Genomic DNA, 22,689 nt, shown 5'->3' on the forward strand with positions numbered 1-22,689 from the left:
TAACCTGTATATATCTGTGAGTACTTATAAGAGTTCTTTTTTGGACAGATGGCTATTGGTCCAAAGGTGTTGTCTCCTGGACATGCAAGACGTAGTAGGATATGTCAAGCCTCTCGAGCGATGCGACGTGCAGCAGCGCAAGATAGAGTTCAACATTCTCTGAGGAAGATTAATGTGCCTCACTTGGAAGATTGCCAGCATTTGATAAACGTGAATCGATGCAATGAAGTTCCTCAGGGAAGGATTGCATTGGATGTAGATATAGAGTCAATGCTCTCACAAAGTTAGGGATTGAAGTGGAAGGCAATTTGGAAGCCAATAATGGAGACGTTCCTGAAGAGCGTGTAATTGTCTCCAGAGAGGGAGATTACTCCAAATTTGAGACACATTGCCTATCTATCACCTACTTATATTCTGAGACCACTTCCTTGATGCATATCTCTATGTTGTCTCTTTCTCATGAAAAGTGTATTCTTCACAACATAGGCAACTTGGATTTTGCATGTTCCTTTTGTGGTGCTTTAGCTTGGAAAACAGAAGCAAAGACCATTCGCACATTTGTGGGGAAGAGTTGTTGCAACTCAGGAAATGTTTCTTTGCCGCCATTAAGTGAACCTCCTTTAGAATTAAGAGAATTGATGCACGGGGGTAATACTAGAAGTAGAAAATTCTTGAAACATATCAGAGCATACAATAGTGTGTTGGCATTTTCTTCTTTGGGAGCTTATATAGATGAATCTTTCTGCCAAAGAAAAGGAATCTATACCTTCAAAGTGCATGGATCTATTTATCATAACATTGGTCCATTGATGCCAGAAGAACGATCAGGTCAAATCCCTCGCTTTGCTCAATTGTATTTTTTTGACACTGAGAATGAGTTGCAAAATAGGATGAGTCATGTTTCTAAACTCAAACCAAATTTTTTGGAAAGCTTGCAATCGATGATGCATCGAGTAAATCCGTATGTTCAAACTTTTAGGGAGTTTGCTACAATGGTTCAAACTTCCAATATTAGGATGGTCATTACTGAGAAGCGTACGAATGACTGGCAATATGTTTCTCCAACAAGTGTGGAAGTTGCTACAATCATGCCTAGTCAGGGTGAAGAGAGCAGCATTGGCCATCGTGATATTGTGTTGAATCTTTTGGGCGGTGGTCTAAAAAGAATCTCAAATTGCCATAGGTCATACATGCCTCTATTATATGTGTTGCTATTTCCAAATGGTGAAGAAGGTTGGAGTCCTTACATATCGCAAGTGAACAGAGTGGAAGTAAGCAGAGAGCGAGTAAATGAAACTACAAAGTATATTTCTACAATGTATTTCTACAAGTATAGATTGCAAATTAGAGATGACACGACACAATGTCTTTTACGTGGTGGTAGGCTACTGCAACAATATGTTGTTGATGCATATAGTTGTATGGGTTGAGGCTTTTGTGGGTTCGTAGTCATCAAAGTGAAATTTGCAGTGAGGTGTATTAGGTCTTGACAGGTATGGTTGGAGCAAGAGATGGAACAAGGGATGATAGAGAATCGTTATTGGGTGCTAATGTTGGAAGAAGGGTTGTATTGCCTTCTTCGTATGTTGGTGGCCCTCGCTATATGCACCAGCTGTATCAGGATGCCATGGCAATTGTACGCAAGAGAAGAAAACTTGATCTCTTCATTACATTCACATGCAATCCTGGATGGAAGGAGATACAAGATGCATTACTACCTGCACAGACATCCAATGATCGTCCTGATCTTACTGCCCGTGTTTTCTACCATAAGTTCAAGGATTTGATGGGCTTGCTTATTAGAGAGCTATTTTTGGTAAGGTCATTGGACACATTTCTGTGATTGAGTTCCAAAAGAGAGGCCTTCCTCATGCTCACATTCTATTGATACTTGCATCTGAGCATAAGCCAGCAGAGACATTGCATTATGATAAGATTGTGTGTGCGGAGCTCCCTGATAAGGTAATGTTTCCACAGTTGTATGATGTTATCAGTCGGCGTAATGTGCATGGCCCGTGTGGAAACTTGAATAAGAATGCTCCATGTATGAAAGAGGGAAAGTGCAGGTTTAAATATCCTCGAAGCTTCAGTGCATCGACTACTGTGGCTAGGGATGGATACCCAACGTACATGAGGAGGGATGATGGAAATTACACGGTTCGTAATAAAGTGCAAATGAGTAATAAATGGATTGTTCCATACAATCCATTTTTGTCAATAAGGTACAATGCACATATTAATGTGGAGCTTTGCTCCACTATATCCGCTGTGAAACGTCTCTACAAGTATGTGTATAAGGGACATGACAAGGCCACTATTGTTCTACAAGATAGTGAAGGGCTTCTAAATGAAGTTACAAACTATCTTAATGCTCGATATGTATTAGCATCTGAGGCTATCTGGCATATATTTGGGTTTCACATGCATCAAGAGAAACCTGACATACAACGGCTCCAAGTTCACTTGCCTCATCAAAATCAAGTCATCTTCAACGACAGAGCGACTGTACAGAGTGTGGTGGAGAGAGAGGTCAACAAAAAGACAACGCTCACTGAGTGGTTTGTTGCAAATCAAAAATATCTAGAGGCCAACGATTTGTTGTACATAGACTTCCCAACAAAGTGGGTTTAGAAGCCAGCAAGTAGAACATGGACTCAAAGACAAATTGGTGAAATGATTGGAAGAATGTACCACATTATTCCCAATGCTGGAGATTTTTACTATTTGCGTATGTTACTCAACATGTGCAAAGGATGTAAGTCTTGTGAGGATATTAGAACCTTCAATGGACAGGTATATGACACATTTAAAGAAGCATGTAATGCACGAGGATTATTGCAAGTTGATGATGAATGATTTCTTTGTTTGGAAGAAGCTTCTTTTCAACAAACAGGGCAACAATTGCGTCTACTGTTTGTAGTCATTCTGGTTTTTTGTGATCCGATACATCCTGGTGCATTGTGGAATCGCTTCTATAAGGAGATTTCTGAGGACCATGTATATCATATGAGGGTTCGCACAAATGATGCGAATATCTGTGAGCACATGGCACAAAACCAAGCTTTGTCAAACTTAGAGACAATGCTTCAACACTATGGAAAGAGGCTCTCGGATTATTCTGGAATGCCCTAGGTGGATCACACATTGTAAATTATGAGTGAGCATGGAGTGCTTGCTGAAGAGTTCATGTATAACAGAGAGGAACAAAGAGTATTGTCTGCTCGAATGGAATCATCTTTCAATGTTGGACAAAGGGAAGCTTACAATCGGGTTTTACAAGCAGCTGGCATGAGTAGAGGGACTGTTTTTTTTCTTGTATGGGCCAGGTGAACGGGAAAGACTTATCTCTACAATGCATTGCTCTCTCGGATACGTGGAGAGTCCAAAGTTGCTTTGGCATGTGCATCGTCCGGGATTACAGCACAACTTCTCGACAATGGAAGGACTGCAGACTCTAGATTCAAGCTCCCTATTGATATAACTTATGAGTCCACATGTAACATTAAAGTAAACAGCCAGCTTGCTGAGCTGTTGCAAATGAGTTCATTGATCATATGGGATGAAGCCCTCATGGCTCGTAGACACGCTTTTGAGGCTCTTGATAAGACACTAAAAGATGTCATGCAAAATAACATGTTGTTTGGTGGAAAGGTTCTCCTCCTTGGTGGTGATTTCAGACAGATATTACTTGTTGTGCGTAAAGGAGGAAGAGCAGACATTGTTAATGCATCTTTGTGACACTCATACATTTGGCAAAGTACAGAAATCATGCATCTAACATAGAATATGCGAGTGGTCAATTGTTTCAGTAATGTTATTGAAAGAGAGTTTGTGCAATGGACACTTGATATTGGTAATGGCGATGTTTGTGATGGGGACATACTTGATAATGTGGCTTTTCCTGTTACCATATACATGTGGTAGTGATGTGTGTGAACACACTAGGACTGCCGGGGCATTTTTTCCCTCTTTAGGAGGTCTTTTCCCCCGAGCATTGTATATACGCCCATCACTCTAGGGCTATCTATCTTTCCATTGCACACTAAGTAATACACTCTCTACTGTGTGCCTTGAGCTTTCTTCGTCTTCTCCAAGCTGTGTGCGTTTCTCTACAACCCTAATTCCAACAATTGGTATCAGAGCAGGTTGCATCCTCTCGGGCTTAGTCGCCAGCAGCTCCAGTACACGCCTGCTCATTTTCTCTGATTTCAGTGAGCTTTGGCGAGCGTTCGTAGGTCGACAAAAATTTCGGGCAAGCTCGTAGAGCTTGGTCTGCTCATATTTTTTATTTGGGCTCATTTCGGCCTTCGTTTCCACTACAAGCAGTACTGCACAGGCTATTTTGTCATTTTGTGCAAAATTTTTGTCAGTGCCGTTTTCTGCATAACAGGTCCCTTATAGTCTTCTATGGTTTGTGCTATATAGCACGTGTTGTTCCCGCTTTGTTTCTCCTATATTCGGGTAGTTTTCACATCAGGTGCAGCATTTACCATGGCTGACAACAACAACACAGATGTGTTCAAGATGTTTGCTGCCGAGGACAGGTTGGATGGGGACAACTACCCTATGTGGGCTTATATGATGCAACATGTTCTTGTGTCAAAGGGCATCTGGAACATTGTGCAGGGCATTGATGTACGTCCTGGTTCTGAGGATGTAGGCGATGTTGAGGATGTTGCAGATCTTGCTGCAAGGATTGTTGCTGTTAGAGTTGTTTTGCCTACGGCAAAACAAGCTCGTTGGGATGTAAAGGATGCACAAGCTCATGCATTGATTGCGTTGTCTGTGAAGCACACCATTGTTCCTCACATCCGTTCAGCAAAATCTGCAAAACAGGCTTCGGATATTCTAGCAGGTCTTTATGCAAGCCGCAATGAGGCTAAAATTGCTTTGTTGCGTAAAGAGCTGGAGTCAAAGATTATGCATGAGGAAGATGATATGGATACTTTCCTTGCTAGTGTCAAGGATATCAATGAGCAACTTATTTCTGCAGGTGAAGTCATTTCAGAAAGTTCCCTTGTGCAGACTGTTCTCGATACCTTACCAGATTTCTACCAGACTTTTGCTAGAACTTGGAGACTGATGACCTAAGGAAATCCTGAAGTTGTCAAGTTTGATGAATTATTCACATTGTTGTTGCAAGAGTCACTTTCTAGAAAAAACAGGACTAGGCAGCGTGCAGTTGAACAGGCTTTTATTGCTTCTCAAAGAAAGGGTAGTAACAATAATGCAGCCACTTCTTATGGTTCTGCTGCGAGTGGCAAAAATTTTGTTCCTAATGCTTCTGCTGGCAGCAATTCATCTGGAAATTCTGGTGATAAGGGAAAAAAGAAGATGCGTTGCCATTATTGTAAAGCTAATGATCACTTGATCAAGTCGTGTCCTAAGTTGAAGGCCAAAGAGGCTAAGAAGAAAGAGGTGGTTCCACTGCAAATGCTGGTTCCACTACAAATGCAGCCATTGTTGAGTCTTTTGTGAAAGGAGACTGTGACGCTGATGTTGATGCAGAATGGGCTTTTAGCGTAGAGTGCACTTACAATCCTGCTATCCATGATGCATGCTTGTCAGTTGCTGCAGATTCACATGTGTGGTATTTCGATAGTGGTGCTACAAAGCACATTACCTCACATCATGAATTGTTTACCTCTCTCGAGTCTGTCCCTCATGGGAATTCTGTCACTTGTGCCAACAATGCCTCTTATCCAGTTCAGGGAGTTGGAAAGATTGTGCTTACTACTGCAAATGGCAGTTCCTTCACACTTGTTGATGCACTTTATGTACCTGGGATCAAGAAGAATCTCTTGTCTGTATCTGCACTTGCTAGACTTGGACTTGTAGTCAAATTTGTGGATGACAGATGTACAGTTCATGATCTCAGTTTTGGTGATGAAATTGTTGCATCTGGCCTTTTGTGTTGTGGGTTGTATAAGCTCACTTTGTATGACAAGTGTGGATAAAATTTTGCAAATGCAGTTGCAGATTCAAGGGCTATTTCAGATGCAAAACTTTGGCATGCACGTTTTGGTCATCTGAATTTTGCCAGTTTGCTGCGTTTGCAGAAATCTGATATGGTTGCTTCTTTGCCGCCTCTTGAAGCACCTGTCAAACATGTTTGTGAAGGTTGTATTTTGGGTAAGATGTAGCGTTCTAAGTTTCCAAAGGATGGTTCAGTTCGGGCCACATGCAGGTTGTAGCTTGTGCATAGTGATGTTTGTGGGCCCATGCAAACTCCGTCCTTGGGCAATTACCTGTACTTTGTGACTTTCATTGATGATTACTCCAGGCATGCATGGATATTTCCGCTTAAAGCAAAGTCCGAAGTTTTTATGTGCTTCAAACAATTTCTGGCTATGGCTGAAAATGTCTCGAAATGTACTATGGGCACCCTCCGTTCCGATCGAGGGGGGGAGTATATGTCTCGAAATGTACTATGGGCACCCTCCGTTCCGATCGAGGGGGGGAGTATATGTCTCATGAATTTAATGCATTTCTAGCTAGTCATGGGATAAAACACCAATGTATAGTGCCTTATACACCTCAGCAAAATGGTGTTGCTGAGAGGAAAAACAGATCACTTATGAAAATGGCACGATGTATGGTCAAAAGTCAAGCTTTGTCGCATTCTTTTTGGCTTGAGGCCATCATGTGTGCCACTTATGTACTAAACAGGTGTCCTACGAAAGCTTTGCAGTCTATTACTCCATATGAAGCATGGCATGATAGAAAGCCTTCTATTGAGCACATGCGTGTTTTTGGCTGTTTGGCATATGCTTTGGTTGTTGAGATGTCGAGCTCTACATCTTGAGCTGGCATCCACTACGGGTCTTGGACGCTTACGGCATTTACTCAGTGGCGCGTTAGGTGACCGACACGGAGGATCTCTGCCAGTGATTCTATAGCTGGACTACACTTATAGTGCCAGCCTAGAACGCTTCTAGCGAGTTCACACTTAGTGACCGCATGTACATATGTGTACTTTTCAGTTTTAGCACTTAGTCATTTTGTACTGTCTTTTCTGTGAGAAGAAGAAGAAGCTTTCCATCTCTGTGTGGTGTGTGCTTGTCTTGTGTAGCTCTCTTGCATCCTCTTTCTTTACATGGTATCAGAGCCTGGTGCAGGCAAGAGAGGCTAAGAGAGCAAGAGCATCACAATCCCTTCGTTCGCAATCCACGACCAGATTGTTTTTGAACAGGTCTCCAAAGTGCAGTACACAGAGATTTACTGTACAAGTACAGTGGTTGTATGTACGCTTGATTGTGGACACTCGTTGAGTGTAGAAAGCGTTACAGGTACCACGATAGCAGGTTCAGCAGATTTGCAGGTTTTTGTAGATTGCAGCTATTTTGTCTTAGTGCTTCAAGATGTCTGACGGTTTCAGTCAGATTGTTACTGAGAAGCTTGAGAAAAATAACTACCCTTCATGGAAGTTCAGAATAACAAATTTCCTAAAAGGAAAAGGTTATTGGGACTATGTAGAAGGAGACAATGAAAAAGAACCAGAGATTCCCGAGGCAAATGCTACAGCTGAACAAAGGAAAGCTTTGAGGGACTGGCAACAAGGCCAAAGCAAAGTGATGTATTGGCTTTCTATGAGCATCACAGATGGCATGATGGGCTATCTACAAAATGCTGAAACCCCTGTCATTGCATGGAAAAACTTAGGCAGAGTGTTCGAGGTGAACACCTTGGTGTTCGAGGTGAACACCAAGGCCAGGAAGCTTCAACTAAAGTCGGAGCTAAATCAGGTTAAGAGGAACACCTCTCCATCAATGATTATGCTTTGAAGATCAAGAGTATCATTGAGGCTCTTGGATCTATTAAAGTCTCAGTGGAAGACGATAACATTGTCCGTGCATGCTTGGATGGTCTAGGATATGAGTATGTACATTTCAAGTCTTCCATGAATACAAGAGACGACATCCCCGTGTTCCAAGATTTGATTTCTCTGCTTATTCTTGAGGAGAAGAACCTTGACACATCTTCTTCTCATGGCAGAAATAATTCTGAACAAGCCTTCAATTCTAACTCCAACAGAGGTAGAGGTAGAGGTCGTGGTCGAGGCCCAAGTGGTTGCAGGGGCCAATTTCGAGAAGGTCAATCAAATCAAAACAATATAGGTGGCAGGGGAAACCAGTCTCAAGGCAGGGGGAGTCAAAGAGGTCGTGGTGCAGGATCAAGCTGGCAGCAACATACTGCAGATAGCAGAGAATGTTGGACTTGTGGTGAAAGAGGTCACATGTCACGTGACTGTCCAAAGGGAAAAGCAAGTGAAAAGAGAGAATAGGGCAACTATGCATCTACTAGCAGAGATGCAGATGACAGCAAAAACGAGCGCATGTTTGTTATGCAGCATGTAATGAATACAATGACTGTAGAGAATTCCACCCAAGATGATGTTTGGTATGTGGATTCAGGTGCCTCTAATCACATGATGTCTCGTGGAGAGTGGTTTAGAGATATGCGCAAACCAGATGTGTCAGGCTATGTGCAGACAAGAGATGACACGGCTCACCCCATTGCTCATGTAGGGGACATACCTCTAAATACGAAGAGTGGGTAATCAAAGTACTTAGAAAATGTACTTCATGTCCCAAACATTACAAAGAATCTTGTTTCTGTTGGACAAATGGTTGAGTAGGGTTTGCAGGTTCGCTTCAATCCAAATGGCTGTTATGTAGAAGATTTCCAGAATGGCTGTAAGCTGATCACAGAGGGCAAATGTGTGGGCAGAATGTTTACGCTGAATGTAGACATGCCTAAGGTAAAAGCTACATTATTTGCACAGGGCACAGGTGTTGTGGCTGATGTTGACATTTGGCACAAACAGATTGGCCATGTCAATGAGCAGAGATTGCGCAGCATGCAATCAAAACAGATTGTAAAAGGTTTGCCCAAATTCAAGGTGGATGGTATGCATAAAGTGTGTGCAGCATGCCAGTTTGGAAAACAGTCAAAGGGCTCATTTCCACATGAGGGCAATGTATGTAAAAAGCCACTTGAGGTGGTGCACACAGATGTTTGGGGTCCAACCGATACTGCAAGTATACATGGTTGCAGGTATTGTGTCTCTTTCATTGATGACCATACAAGGAAAGTATGGGTCTACTTCATGCATAACAAAAGTGAAGTGTTTGGTCACTTTCAAGACTTCAAAGTCATGATTGAGAAGGAGACAGATATGCAAATCAAGACATTGAGGTCAGATGGAGGGGGAGAGTACGTCTCCAATGATTTTTCAGATTTTTTGCGAATGCATGGTATACGCAGGCAGTTTACATGCAGATATACTCCACAGCAGAATGGGGTCGTAGAAAGGAAAAACAGGCACATTGCAGAGGTTGCACGTGCATTGATGAATGAGAAGAACATGCCTCATCATTTCTGGGTTGAAGCTGTAAATACAGCTGTGTACATTATGAACAGGACACCTACAGCTGTGGTGCATGATGTAACACCTGAGGAAAAGTTTACAGGTACAAAGCCTGATTTGGCACACTTGAAAGTGTTTGGCTACATAGCTTACGTGCATGTACCAGATGAGTTGCGTAGGAAATTGGATCCTAAAGCAGAGAAATGTATTCTTGTGGGATATTCCCTTGAACAAAAGGGGTACAAGTGCTACAATCCTACTACACGGAGTGAGCAGAGATGTAGTCTTTGGTGAGATGAGCAGCTGGTACAGTAATGCACATGGTACTATTGGGGCTGATGTAAAAGATGATGTGGTTGTACAAAATGTGAGGCCACAGTCACAGTTTTTGAGTGGACCACAAGATTCCTCTTCTCGTGGCTCTGTTGAGAAGCCATGGAATGGTAGACTACGTACGCAGGTTACTCCACCAGCAGGTACAGGGAATGTATCACGAAAAGGAAAGGAAAGGTTGATGAACCTCCCTTTATGGCTGATGCATCATCAGGGTTTTCACATGTAGACATGGATTTAGATGGTTCTAAACAAAGTCTTGATGAGGAATTTGGAATTCCGGTTGTCAGGACACCTGATGTAAGGAAAGTACAAGAAGATGCTAGAGGGCAAAGGAGTGACCCAGGACCGCGCAGATCTAACAGAGTCAGAAATCCAGTTCAGAAATTGACTTATGATGGGTATCTGGCGCATCACCAAGCCTACATGGCTAAGGTGATACAGGATGTGGAGCCCACATGTTTTGAGGATGCGGTTGGAAATGTGCATTGGGATGATGCAATGAATGAAGAGATGGCTACATTGGAAGCAAACGACACATGGGAGTTGGTGCCATTGCGAAGTGGCAAGAAAGCTATTGGCTGTAAATGGGTGTATAAAACCAAGCATAAGGCTGATGGTAACATTGAGCGTCACAAGGCAAGGCTGGTCGCAAAGGGTTATGCACAGACGTATGGCATAGACTATGAGGAGACCTTTGCTCCAGTGGCAAAGATGACGACTGTGAGAGCTGTCATAGCAGTGGCTGCATCTAGAGGATAAATTATGCATCAAATGGATGTAAAGAATGCCTTCTTGAATGGTGAGTTGCAAGAGGAAGTGTATATGGATCAGCCACCTGGTTATGTCGATCCAGGTTACCCAGATTATGTATCCAGACTTCTCAAAGCTTTGTATGGTTTGAAGCAGGGCTCTAGAGGATGGTATGACAGGATTGCCAAGTATCTTGTCAGTATTGGGTTTAGGAGAGCTCATGCTGATCATTCACTCTATGTACGTGAGAGTGATGTGGGGATTGTGGTCATTACCATATATGTAGATGACCTTATTATTGTGGGTGACAATGCTATGGAGATTGACCATGTGAAGGGTCTTCTCAAACAGGAGTTTGAAATGAAAGATTTGGGCGAGTTGCGCTACTTTCTTGGCATTGAGGTGATCAGGACTCCAGAGGGTGTATGGCTGTACAGAGACAGTATGCTTTGGACATGTTGTCAAAGTATGGTATGGCTGATTGTAAGCCAATTTCTATTCCCTTGGATGTGAATGCAAAGCTGAGTGCAGAGAAGGGTGATGTTGTTGAGGATGTCAAGATGTATAGGAAGATTGTGGGTAGTCTAATCTACTTGACTATCACAAGGCCAGACTTGAGCTACACTGTAGGCTTGGAGAGTCAGTTCATGCAGCTTTCGAGGAAGCCACATTTGGATGGAGTACGACGCACACTTCGGTATGTGCAAGGGACTCTTGACTACGCATTGTTCTATGCAGCAGATGCACCATTAGCATTGTATGGGTATACAGATGCAGATTGGGCAGGTAGCATTGTTGATAGGAGATCTACAAGTGGCTTCATGTTCTCTTTTGGGAGTGCTGCTGTTACTTGGAGCAGCAAAAAGTAGCCTACGGTTGCTTTATCGAGCACAGAGGCCGAGTACAGAGGTGCAGCAGTTGCGGCGTGCGAGGTAGCTTGGCTACGCACATTACTTGAGGACTTGGGAGTGCAGGTGGACCAGCAGATTGTCATCCATTGTGACAACCTCAGCAGCATGCAGTTGGCTAGGAACCCAGTGTTCCATGCTAGGACCAAGCACATAGAGGTCCATTACCACTACATTCGAGAGTGAGTGTTGGCGGGCGACATCGACTTGGTCTACGTCAGCACAGAGGAGCAGATAGCGGATATCTTTACCAAGGCCCTCGGAGCTGAGAAGCTTCGACGTTTCCGGACTATGCTTGGACTCTGCGACATGCAGAGCTTGAGGGGGAGTGTTGAGATGTCGAGCTCTACATCTTGAGCTGGCATCCACTACGGGTCTTGGCCGCTTACGACATTTACTCACAGGCGCATTAGGTGACCGACACGGAGGATCTCTGCCAGTGATTATACAGCTTGACTACACTTATAGTGCCAGCCTAGTACGCTTCTAGCGAGTTCACACTGAGTGACCGCATGTACATATGTGCTACTTTTCAGTTTTAGCACTTAGTCATTTTGTACTCTGTTTTCTGTGAGAAGAAGAAGAAGCTTTCCATCTCTGTGTGGTGTGTGCTTGTCTTGTGTAGCTCTCTTGCATCCTCTTTTTTTACATTGGTGCCACAAACACAGCGCAGAAAATTGGATGATAAGGCTGTCAAATGTATTTTTGTTGGTTATAGTGCTGAAAGCAAAGGTTACAGGTTGTATCATCCGCAAACAAAACGTATTATGGTTTCACGGGATGTAGTGTTTGTGGAAGATTCTGTTCAGCCCTTGCTGTCATGTACTAGAGACAGTAATGTAAGCTCATAGGACATTTATGACACTTTGTTGCCTCTTTTTAGTGGTGGAAATACGAATGTAATTTCCAATGTACAGCCTATGGGGTTTTTTGAAAATGTTATAGATCAGCCTATTACTGATGTAGATGTACAAGATGTACTTGATGAGGAAAGGGCTGAAAATGAGCAGGCTAGAGGTATGCCAAAATGGCTGGTGCACACTTTGCGTGACAGTAAATTGGATGCACCTTTGTCTAGTCGTACTCGTTCAGGCTCTCGCCATGCATCTTATGCATCAGATTGTTATACTTTGGCTGTGTCTAGCTTACATGATGTTGAGGAGACTCTGTCTTTTGATGAAGCACATAATTCAAAAAATTGGATGGCTGCCATGCAATCAGAATATGATGCACTTATAGAAAATGACACATGGACTTTATGTGATTTGCCTCCTGGAAAAAAGGCCATTGGTACGAAGTGGGTTTACAAGTTGAAACGCAAGCCGGATGGTGAGATCGATCGCCATAAGGCTCGACTTGTTACAAAGGGTTATGCACAGCAAAAAGGCATAGATTATGAAGAGACTTTTGCTCCCACTTGTCGTATGACTACTGTGCGTTTTCTATGTGCATTGGCAACTCATTTTGGTTGGGATGTACATCAATCAGACATTGTTACTGCTTTCTTGAATGGTGACATATTTGAGGAAGTTTATGTAACGCAGCCTCGCGGTTTTGTCATAAAAGGACAAGAGGACAAAGTGTGCAGATGTAAGAAGGCTTTGTATGGGTTGAAGCAATCTCCTCGTGCTTGGTATGAGAAAGCTGACACTCATTTGGTTATACAAGGCTTTCGTAATAGTCCAACAGAAAGCACATTGTATGTAAAGCGTGAGGATGATGCACTTCTCATTGTGGTTCTTTATGTTGATGATTTGCTGATCACTAGACCAAATGAGAGACATATTGCTGAATTTAAGGCTGATTTGAATGCTACTTTCAAGATGAAAGATTTGGGGCTATTGCATCATTACTTGGGTATACAGTTCAAGCAGTGTGATGGTGGTATTGCCTTGTGTCAGAAAAGTTACATAGAGACATTGCTATGTAAGTTTGGACTTGAGGATTGCAAACCTATTGCCACTCCCATGGAAACAGGTTTGAAGTTGTCTACATGATGCTGACGATCCTGTTGATGTTACTCTTTACCAAATTGCTGTTGGCTGCCTCATTTATGTATGCAACACGAGGCCAAATATTCTGCAGTCTCACAGGTCAGCAGATTCATGCATAGCCCAGGGTCTAAGCATTGGCAGGCTGTCAAGAGGATTTTTTGCTACCTTAGTGGCACTTTACATCTTGGCTTGTTTTATCCCAAGGGGGGATCATTGACGCCAGACTTACATGCTTTTTCGGACTCAGATTGGGCTAGTTGTTTTGACACGCGAGTGTCCACAAGTGGTTTTTGTTTCATGCTTGGCAGTTCATGTATATCATGGTTGAGCAATAAGCAACCTACTGTGGCCACTTCGAGTTGTGAGGCTGAGTACAAGGCAGTCTTCACAACTACGGTTGAGTGTGTATGGCTCAGACGCCTTATGGCTGATTTGGGTGTTGGACAGGACACTGCCAACACTATCTACACTGACAGTCAGAGTGCATTGGCAGTTGCGAGGAACCCAGTTTTTCATGCTCGCACAAAGCACATTGAGGTGCATTACCACTATGTCAGGGAGAGGCTCTCAGTAGAAGAGATTAGCTTGGCTTATGTGCTAACACAGGACAACCTTGCAGATCTTTTCACAAAGGCATTGTCTCGTGAGAAGCTTGAAGCTTTCCGCAAAGATTTGGGATTACTCCCGTTTGTGGACTGGTCATGTCCTCAGGGCATGACACTTCCCTTTACTCACGTGCCAACTCTCGTTCACTGCATCACTCCAGGGGGGATTTGTTACCATATACATGTGGTAGTGATGTGTGTGAACACACTAGGACCGCCGGGGCAAATTTTTTCCTCTTTAGGAGGGTTTTTTCCCCCGAGCATTGCATATACGCCCATCACTCTAGGGCTATCTATCTTTCCATTGCAGACTAAGTAATACACTCTCTATTGTGTGCCTTGAGCTTCCTTCGTCTTCTCCAAGCTGTGTACGTTTCTCTGCAACCCTAATTCCAACATTGCCGGCCTGCATGATGCTACCACAAAATAATTTGCATGCATTGATTGCTTGCATGTATAGAGACCTTGAAACACTCTCTTGCCATGCAACCTTTTTCAAGGATAGAGCAATTTTGGCTCCACGGAACAAGGAGGTGGATGCTATAAACAATTTGGGCTTGCAGCAATTTCTTGGTACTTATAAGATATATGTCAGTCGAGACTTAGTGTGTGAATCAAATTGTGATAGCATTTTATTTACAAGTGAGTTTGTAAATAGTTTAGATCTTGGGGGAGGTTTTTCACCGCATGTTTTACAATTGAAACATAATGCTCCAGTTATGTTGCTTCACAATTTGGATCCAAGAAGTGGTCTTTGTAATGGGACACACTTGATTTGTAAGCAATTCCACAACAAAGTGATTGAAGCAGAAATAATTACAAGGTCACATGCAATTTTCATTCCAAGGATTGATTTTCTCATGGGATCTAGAGAAGGTCTCTCTTTTGATTTGAGACGCCGCCAATTTCCCCTACCTTGTGCTTTTGGGATGACAATCAACAAGGCACAAGGCCAAACATTGGGAGTTCTTGGATTGTATCTGCCAACACCTGTTTTCACCCATGGTCAATTGTATGTGGCAATGTCTCGCGTGAGATCCTCTTCTTCCATCAAGGTTGTGGTTGGTGATAGTCACTTAACAAGCATTAGTAGACATGAAAATCAAAGAACATACACTTCTAACATTGTCTACAAAGAGGTGTTGCAATTGACCTTATGAAGTTAAGTGCATTTATAACAACAATCCATTGCCCCTTGCCACCCCCTTGCCATGGGGCTTAACGTGGTTGGATATGTTTCATCCAATAAAAAAGCACGGTGACTCTCGCAGGAAGCGATAGAGCGACTATTTCTTTGTCATTTATAAGCTTAGTATCTTCTTATGAATTATAGATGAAACATGGTGTAGCCTCAAGTAAGGTATATTCGGTGAGAAGCAAAGGACTAAGATTTATTAGTGCTGCTAGATTTATGATTCATGTGCTTTTTGATGAATTTCTAATCCTTTATATATGTATGAATGGAGATGGATCCTAACGCCTCTGTGACTTACACACTAGCAAGACGACCTCGACACGTCCGAGGTAAAATATTGTATATGTGTGTTTGTGACATTTTTATACTTTAAAGAATTTAAATCTCACAGTCAACAATTATGTATTAGATCCACCATTATGGAGGGGTCCAATCATAGCCATGCAGGTGATTCATCTACTCGAGGACTTGGATGTAGCAAGGTAACAATGTTGATATTGATATAGTAAAGTAATAGCTTTTGTGTATCAAAATATCTATCTATATTAATAGCTTTTTGTTTGGCTATAGATTACAATATTACCAAGAATTCTTGATGGTGGGTATATATCATGCTTCATAGGATCCGAGCTTGCTGTGCTACATTCAAGTTGCTATTCAGAGAGGATTCAGAGCACGTGTCACCATTGCAGAGTTAGGCAGAACCCGTCCAATTAATACTATGTTTGCTCAGAATCTTAGTCTCGGTGCTTGGTTCCTATGTGTTTTTGTTTAGGATCTCTTCCTCCAGTGATTGGTAGATGTGTTTTACATCGTGGACCATGGGTGGTTCGATACCGCAGTAGGGCATGTCGTAGACTACACTTTTGAGCGTAGAAATCTTAAGTCTCTACGCATGTTATATTTTTTGACATGAGAAATATCACTTACTCTATATGTTAGTGCAAAGTTAGTTTGAAAATATATTGTGATGAATTTTGTTTAGGTTGTTGCATAAAGGTTTTCATGTGAACTTGCAAAGATTCATGTTGTCCTCTCTCTTTGTGTCTCGCTTCAAGAGAGAGAGAGAGAGGAAAGGAGAGAGAGCTCTGTCTCTCTCTCTCTAGCTAGAGAGAGAGAGAGCCCAGTACATGGACAACAAAGAGAGAGAGAGAGAGAGAGAGAGAGAGAGAGAGAGAGAGAGAGAGAGAGAATCCACCCAGTATGTAGACAAAGGAAAATGCTCGAAAAACACCAAGGTTTAGTGTAATCCCACCCACAAATTTTGAGATTTACCTCTAAATTTTAAATTTGAAGGAGGACTGATGAAGGAGGGCCCTATAGCCTTGATGACTGCGAGAGAGAGAGAGAGAGAGGGAGAGAGAGGGGGCACCAAAAGAGGGTGGCTATACTAGCTTTCAACTCCTTCGGCAAGTGTAGACTTCAACACTAGGGGGGGAGAGAGAGAGAGAGAGAGAGAGAGAGAGAGAGAGAGAGAGAGAGAGAGAGAGAGAGAGTAATTTGCTTCATCTGTTTTTATGAAATTTGCCAAGAGCAAAGAGCTTGAGGGTAATAGAGGCCATGCCGCCGCCGAAGGCGGCGCTGTTTTACTAGTTGCTAGTAACAATTATACTAAAATTGCTAGTAATTATATTAAACAGTCAGTTTTTCTACTATAAAAAGCAAGCCTGCTATTGCTAGTGACAATTTGTTAGTGCATTAGCTTTTGGAGAGAAGCAAAAAAGGCTCCGTTCAGACAAGCATGGCGGCAAACCTCATTGCTTTTTGTGTCTCCGCCCCCTTGGTTTACAAGATATGGCAGCTAAAAAGAGAGAAAAAAAACTGGATCCTTTGCAGCAAATCAGCAATGGCGTAGTTGAATTACTCCTGGCTACCACAATGCGGGCCTCAATTCAACTCCCACGGCCACAATTGACGCTAAAAAGTAGGGTAGAAATCCTTGTTTTTCATATGTGTGTGTGTGTGTGGGGGAGGGGGGTTGGTATGCATGGAACCCACCTTTTCCTTTTCGTCCAATTTGTAAATGCCACACCGAAAGAACACCCCTTCCAACATTTCTACTGCCGCCTCGTTTGAACATGGCCAAAGTTTGAAATGCTCCATAGAAAGAGAGACTTTCAATTGGGCAACTTCTCGGAGGTGGCATTCGGTGCCGCTTGGCACGGAGCCTATTTTCTTTGCCCATATAAAGATACATATACATGCACGTCTACATATACATACGCATTTATCCATATACATATACATATACATGCCTAGTGTGATGGCACCTGATCAGGGCTAGAAAAATACATTTTTCCAACCGATCAAAATAAGGGGAAACTTGAAATTCTCCTAGTTTTTAGGTCAAAATTTGAAGCTTTTGCCAATAATTACACTAAAACTTGTGTAAATTTGCCGGTTCTCCTCAAGGCAAGCTCAAAATCTAACCGGGATTTTATAATTTCAGCCGGTTAAAATACATTAGACCCCGGTTTTTTTCTAACACTCACCTGATTGTGGGCATTTCGGGTCTCTCGTGTGTGAGATGGGCCTAAGGTGGAGCCGTCTGACAACCCTGAAGAGGCTGTAGATAGTTCAAAATTCAAAGTTGGGAACGTCTTGGAAACGAAGAAGATGCGAGCTATAGTGGGTGAGACATGGGGTGGGGGGTGGGGTCACACGAGGGAGGCTTGCTTATTGAACGTGCAAAAGTCCTACCCTCAAGTTTCAACTGAAATTGTCCATTTCCACAAATGTGTAATTGAAGAGAGAGAGAGAGCATGTACAGGGGTTCCCGTGTGTACTTGTAATGGGCCCTCTTCTAGTTTCTCGTCTCTCTCCACTCTCTCACACACAGAACGGGTTACGGGCTCTCTCTAGGGAGTCGTTTCCTCTCTCTCTCTCTCTCTCTCGTTCAAATATCGCTCTTTCTGCACCTAAAATCCAACTCTCTCTCTCTCTCTCTAGTTTCAGGACGTCCTCTCACTAGTAAAACGCCGCATTTGAATCTGTTCCTTCTTCCATCTCTCTCTCTCTCTCTCTCTCTCTCTCTCTCTCTCTCTCTGCAGATCATAAGATTTGTCTTCTCCCCTGCAGACTTCCAAGCGCCCACCCTGCACAAAGCCTCCTCTTTCAGATTGATTGTCTTTTGCGAGTGCAACAGCACAGTCGGTGCTTGTGTGCACCCTTAAACCCTTTGAAGCGGCCCCGTCTTTCCATTTCGGTCAAAAGTGTAAAGCAAGTTCGTCCTCCTGCGACGATCTTACCAGGGTAAGTAAAATCTTTCTCTGCTGTGGCTACCTCCTACCACAAGACCAGATTTACGACCTTCATTTGAGCCCTTCAAAGGGCTTGCACATTGCACAGTAGCAAAATAATACTTCTATGTTTTCTGGGCTCAAGCAAAATTGGAGGGATATGCGTGCCAAACTTCTCATACAGAAGCCAAGCAGGTAAATATTTATGGCGTGCAAGCTTCTCACACAGAAGCCAAGTACACCTGCATGTAGATATTTTGCAGGAAGGAGCCACCTTGGATCACCTATGGCTACATGAGTTCCCAGCCGGTGTTGAGAGTGCGCCATTTCGTTATGGGTGTTCTCCTTGGCAGGCAAAGAGTAGACCTGTGGAGTCCATGTGTGTGAGTGTAAGGCTCACTCTCTGTGTGTGTAGGGATTTTTTTGGGGGGTGGGGGTGGGGGTGCGGCTGTTAATGACCTAAGAATGTCGATTTGAAATTTAAATTCGAAAGGTTATGTTTGCTTCATCAAAAAGTTCGACTTTGTGGGTGCTCTGTATGTTTGCCTGTTGCTGATTGCTGCTTAATTGCTTCTTTTTTGTTTTTCCTGGTTAATGCAGGAAAGCATTCAAAGCTAGAGGACACCATTTTCTCCAAGATATTTCAAAGGGGTTCGTTATAAGGCAACAATCCCATGGCTTCCATGTTTACTGTCAAAGACCTTGAAGTGTACAAGGATTCTCTAAAGGAGAAGCAGAACAAAACTGGTAAAATAACTGACAAGCCTCCGCTCCGCACACCCCCTTCTGGCACTAAGCTTTCCAAGCCTCCTCTCAAGCCCAACAATGAGGAGCCTCTGAAAGAGCGAAAGCCTCTCTCTGTGGTGCACAAAGCCAGCAATGCCATAAAAGACCCACATAAGACCTCTTCTCCTATCCCTGTTGGTTCAAGCAAGCATGCAGATCAATGGCGGAGGAGCAAGGAAACAACGGTGAAAAGCCTGCCTGCAGGCAAGACTTACACCATAGATGCTAACCCTCTTGTCAAAGCTTCAGATTACAAACCTGATGTGCTAAAAATCCCGAAAGAGGCCTTGCCATCAAAGTCTCCACACAACAAATTGGATGACAGCAAGACTTCAGGTGTGCACAAACCATCTTCACACGTGTCGCCAATATATCAGAAAAGCCCATCTTTGAGTGGGGGGAAGTTAACTCCAACCGTTGACATAGATGCATCTCTTTGCAGTGAGTGCATACGGTCTGCTTCCGAGGGTGCCGTATGTTTTATTGGTAATGATGGAAGGGTGTCTGCTTGCACCACTCGGTCTGCCATAAGGTTATGCAAGAACCTCAATTGTGCTGCAAACAACCCTGAGTATGTAGCAGCTATGGCAAAGGCTCCAAAAAAGTATCTAATCTCCAAAAGGCACTTGCTCAAAGCTCAATTCGGTCCAAAGAGCAAAAGTGGCCGGCCCAAATCACCTAATGTACATCAATCGGATGCTACAGAGCGTGACACAGCAAGTCCTTTTCCAGAGCCTTCAATTGAAGTGTTGAGCCCTCTAAATGCAGACAGGATTGCAAACAGTTGTTCTTTCGAATCTGATGATGTGGATTTGAGTTTATTGGGAGGTGATGTAAGTACATTTGATGATGACATGAGCCTGTTGAATGGAAATTTGAGCATTGAAAAGGATGATATAGGCTTGAAAAGTGGCGAGGCAGCTGGAGTGCAAGATGTTGCTGTAGATGAGCACGCTGACTTCAGTTTTCACGATGGAGAGGTGGCTGAGCCAGAATCGCTAAAGTTCTTGGTTGTGGAGTCTTCCAAGGACCACCATGAAACACATTTTGCAGGTAACATTGAAAGCTCTAATGAAGATGCAGAGTCCTTTGCTATCGAGCATTCTGAGGTGCCTGATGATGAGGACTTGGATGGCAGTCCAATGCACAAAGAAAGCAAAGCGGAAGAGCTGTCCATCAATTGTGGTGATTTGATGCCAAGTGAAGAAGCTGATGTAGAGGATCTATCTGGTAATGCAGTAGAATTAACCCAAATCAATGCCCCAATGACTGAGGCAATCGATAAGCCTTTGCCATCAGATGAGGGCGAGAATGGCAGGAGAGAGGCCAACCAAACAAATTGTGTGCAATTTGACGAAGATGAAGGAAATGACCTGGAAAGCATTCTCTCTCCAACAGCTGATATTAAAGAAGTAGTAGACAATATTCCTGTTGATGGAAGCATGGATTTCAAGCGCCTAGCAGATGACAATAATGGTGGTTATTTTGATGGTGACCTGGAAAGCATTCTCTCTCCAACAGCTGGTATTAAAGTAGTAGTAGACACTAGTCCTGTAGATGGAAGCATGGGTTGCAAGCACCTAGCAGATGACAATAATGGTGGCTGTTTTGATGCTGACCGAATAGTAGAGGATAGGAAGATTGGTGATTTAGCTATACTAAATGCTACAGATATAGCGCACGATAATTTGAAAGGCAGCAACATGGACAGTGTTGTCAAACATAGTGGTGATCTAGTGCCATTTTCTGTAGCGGATGGGGAACGGAATGATCATCAGCCATTACATGAAGAGTATGATGATTTCAGCGGGGTTACAACATCACCAAATGGAAAACAGGTTAATGGTACTGAGGAAGATGACATAACATCGTTGCATGGTGTAGAAAATGAACAAAGAAATGATGATATATCAGCCATACATGATAACTTGCATGAAGAATATGAAGATCAGAGCGATGAAGATGAGAGCGAAGTTGATACACCTGATGCAGAGCTAAGTAATACATTTGCCAGAGAAGAGAATGTGTGCATTGATGCACTGGAGAGGAAGGACACATTGAGTGAGACAGTTGCCAATGACCTAAGTGATGGTACCATGAGCAGTAATACCACAAGGAGGCAAAGGAGGAGAAGGGTTTTAAGAGGGACTGAAGAGGTGAGTCCGGAGACGGTCATATTGAGGAAGCAGCAGATGCTCGAGAGAAAACAAGCTGAAGAGTGGATGCTCAATCATGCAATCGAGGGGGTTGTGCATAAGTTAGCCCCTACAGGGGAGGCCAAGGTCAAGATTTTGGTGGAAGCTTTTGAGGCTATAATCTCACACACCGATGTAGAGATTGTGGACTCTCACAATGCAAGACAAGAAAAACGCATGATAGCTTAATTTGGCTTTGCTTCGATCTCGCTGGGTGTCACAGAAGGTGTTGTCTAAGCTACTCTGCTCACATTGCAAGAATGATTAGTTTAACCATTTGGCAGGAGATACTGCCTTCTGGATGCTAGAGTGTGTGCGCGCAAGTGGGGCATACAACACTAACTGACACTTGTGCACACAAAGCTTGGAATCCATTGATGCCAATGTAAGAAGGATGTTGGTGCATTTTGATTTGCTTTTGGTGTTTGGGCTCTTGATCAACAAGGGTGCTCTCTCTCTCTCTCTCTCTCTCTCAAAAGGAATTAGGGAACTTGGGAAGACATACCCACCAAGTATATGAACTGCATAAGTTAAAAATATTCATGGCACCTTTGGTTCCACTTGCATGCCTTTGATTCAAGAAACTTCTGTCTCTTTTGGTTTGCATAGCTAAAATCATTGAAGCACAGTGGCAACGAACTAGTCATACAATTGCCTCACACAAGATTGCATGCTTACAGCTCTAGAAATACTTAGGTCCGGACTATTTCCTGACCTATTGAGAATGGTTCATCCCCGGTAATCATTTGTCTTGGTTAGATTAGCCTAAACCAGGGTCCAAATGTGAACCGAGACTATGGGCTTGCTGAGGCCCTGCCATGGTGGATAGAGAAGTAGAGTATGTGCCTTAGTCGACAACAGTTCTTTTCTTTTGGCAAGGATTGCTTAGTCAAGAGAGAATGGGGATAACCAATCTATCACACTTGTACATAGTACCAAACTGGGTAGGTCCTTTATTCTATTAGCCCGAATCTTTGTGGATACCATAAGATGCAACGTATTCTAGGCTATCCCCAGTAAAACTCTAATGCAGCTCCTCGATTTGAACCACGAACGTTCCGTGCAGAGGATTTCTGCGCTAACGATGACGCCCATGGCTGCTCGGTGTCTGCTACACAGCCGTCTTAATATAAAAAAGAAAAGCCCCTAGTTGTTCCCCTCCGATACATTCCCCTCTTCACACCTTCAGCTATGACGGCATCTGCTGCGAGATGATCTTCCGCCTGTCAGAGATCATTTTTCTCTCGCCACTTCGTCTTGCAAGCCACGCTATCAAAGGATCTCACAAGATTCAAAGGATAAAATCGTTAG

At 43.2% G+C, this 22,689-nt stretch overlaps 2 protein-coding genes across 4 annotated transcripts; both read left to right on the top strand.

Moving 5' to 3' along the window:
• The first annotated feature begins 1,016 nt into the window (after positions 1-1,016).
• Positions 1,017-2,631, top strand: LOC147445611 (uncharacterized). The gene is made up of 3 exons (XM_086524608.1): positions 1,017-1,380; positions 1,494-1,816; positions 1,909-2,631. The coding sequence occupies exons 1-3, from the start codon at positions 1,017-1,019 to the stop codon at positions 2,629-2,631; spliced, it is 1,410 nt and encodes a 469-aa protein (XP_086380734.1).
• A 15,431-nt stretch (positions 2,632-18,062) lies between these two features.
• Positions 18,063-21,938, top strand: LOC147445612 (uncharacterized). 3 transcript variants are annotated; one of them, XM_086525064.1, is made up of 2 exons: positions 18,063-18,410; positions 18,998-21,938. In XM_086525064.1, exon 2 carries the CDS (start codon positions 19,072-19,074, stop codon positions 21,565-21,567), a length of 2,496 nt encoding a protein of 831 aa, XP_086381190.1. In that variant the 5' UTR covers positions 18,063-18,410; positions 18,998-19,071; the 3' UTR covers positions 21,568-21,938. The 3 variants fall into 3 exon arrangements, with proteins under 3 accessions (XP_086381190.1, XP_086381191.1, XP_086381192.1); XM_086525065.1 differs by lacking the exon at positions 18,063-18,410 and adding an exon at positions 18,425-18,786; XM_086525066.1 differs by lacking the exon at positions 18,063-18,410 and adding an exon at positions 18,426-18,592.
• The last annotated feature ends 751 nt before the right edge of the window (positions 21,939-22,689 follow it).

Source organism: Adiantum capillus-veneris, chromosome 12, assembly GCF_014529385.1.
Source record: "Adiantum capillus-veneris isolate H3 chromosome 12, ASM1452938v2, whole genome shotgun sequence".
In the NCBI taxonomy this organism is placed as follows: Eukaryota; Viridiplantae; Streptophyta; class Polypodiopsida; order Polypodiales; family Pteridaceae; genus Adiantum; species Adiantum capillus-veneris.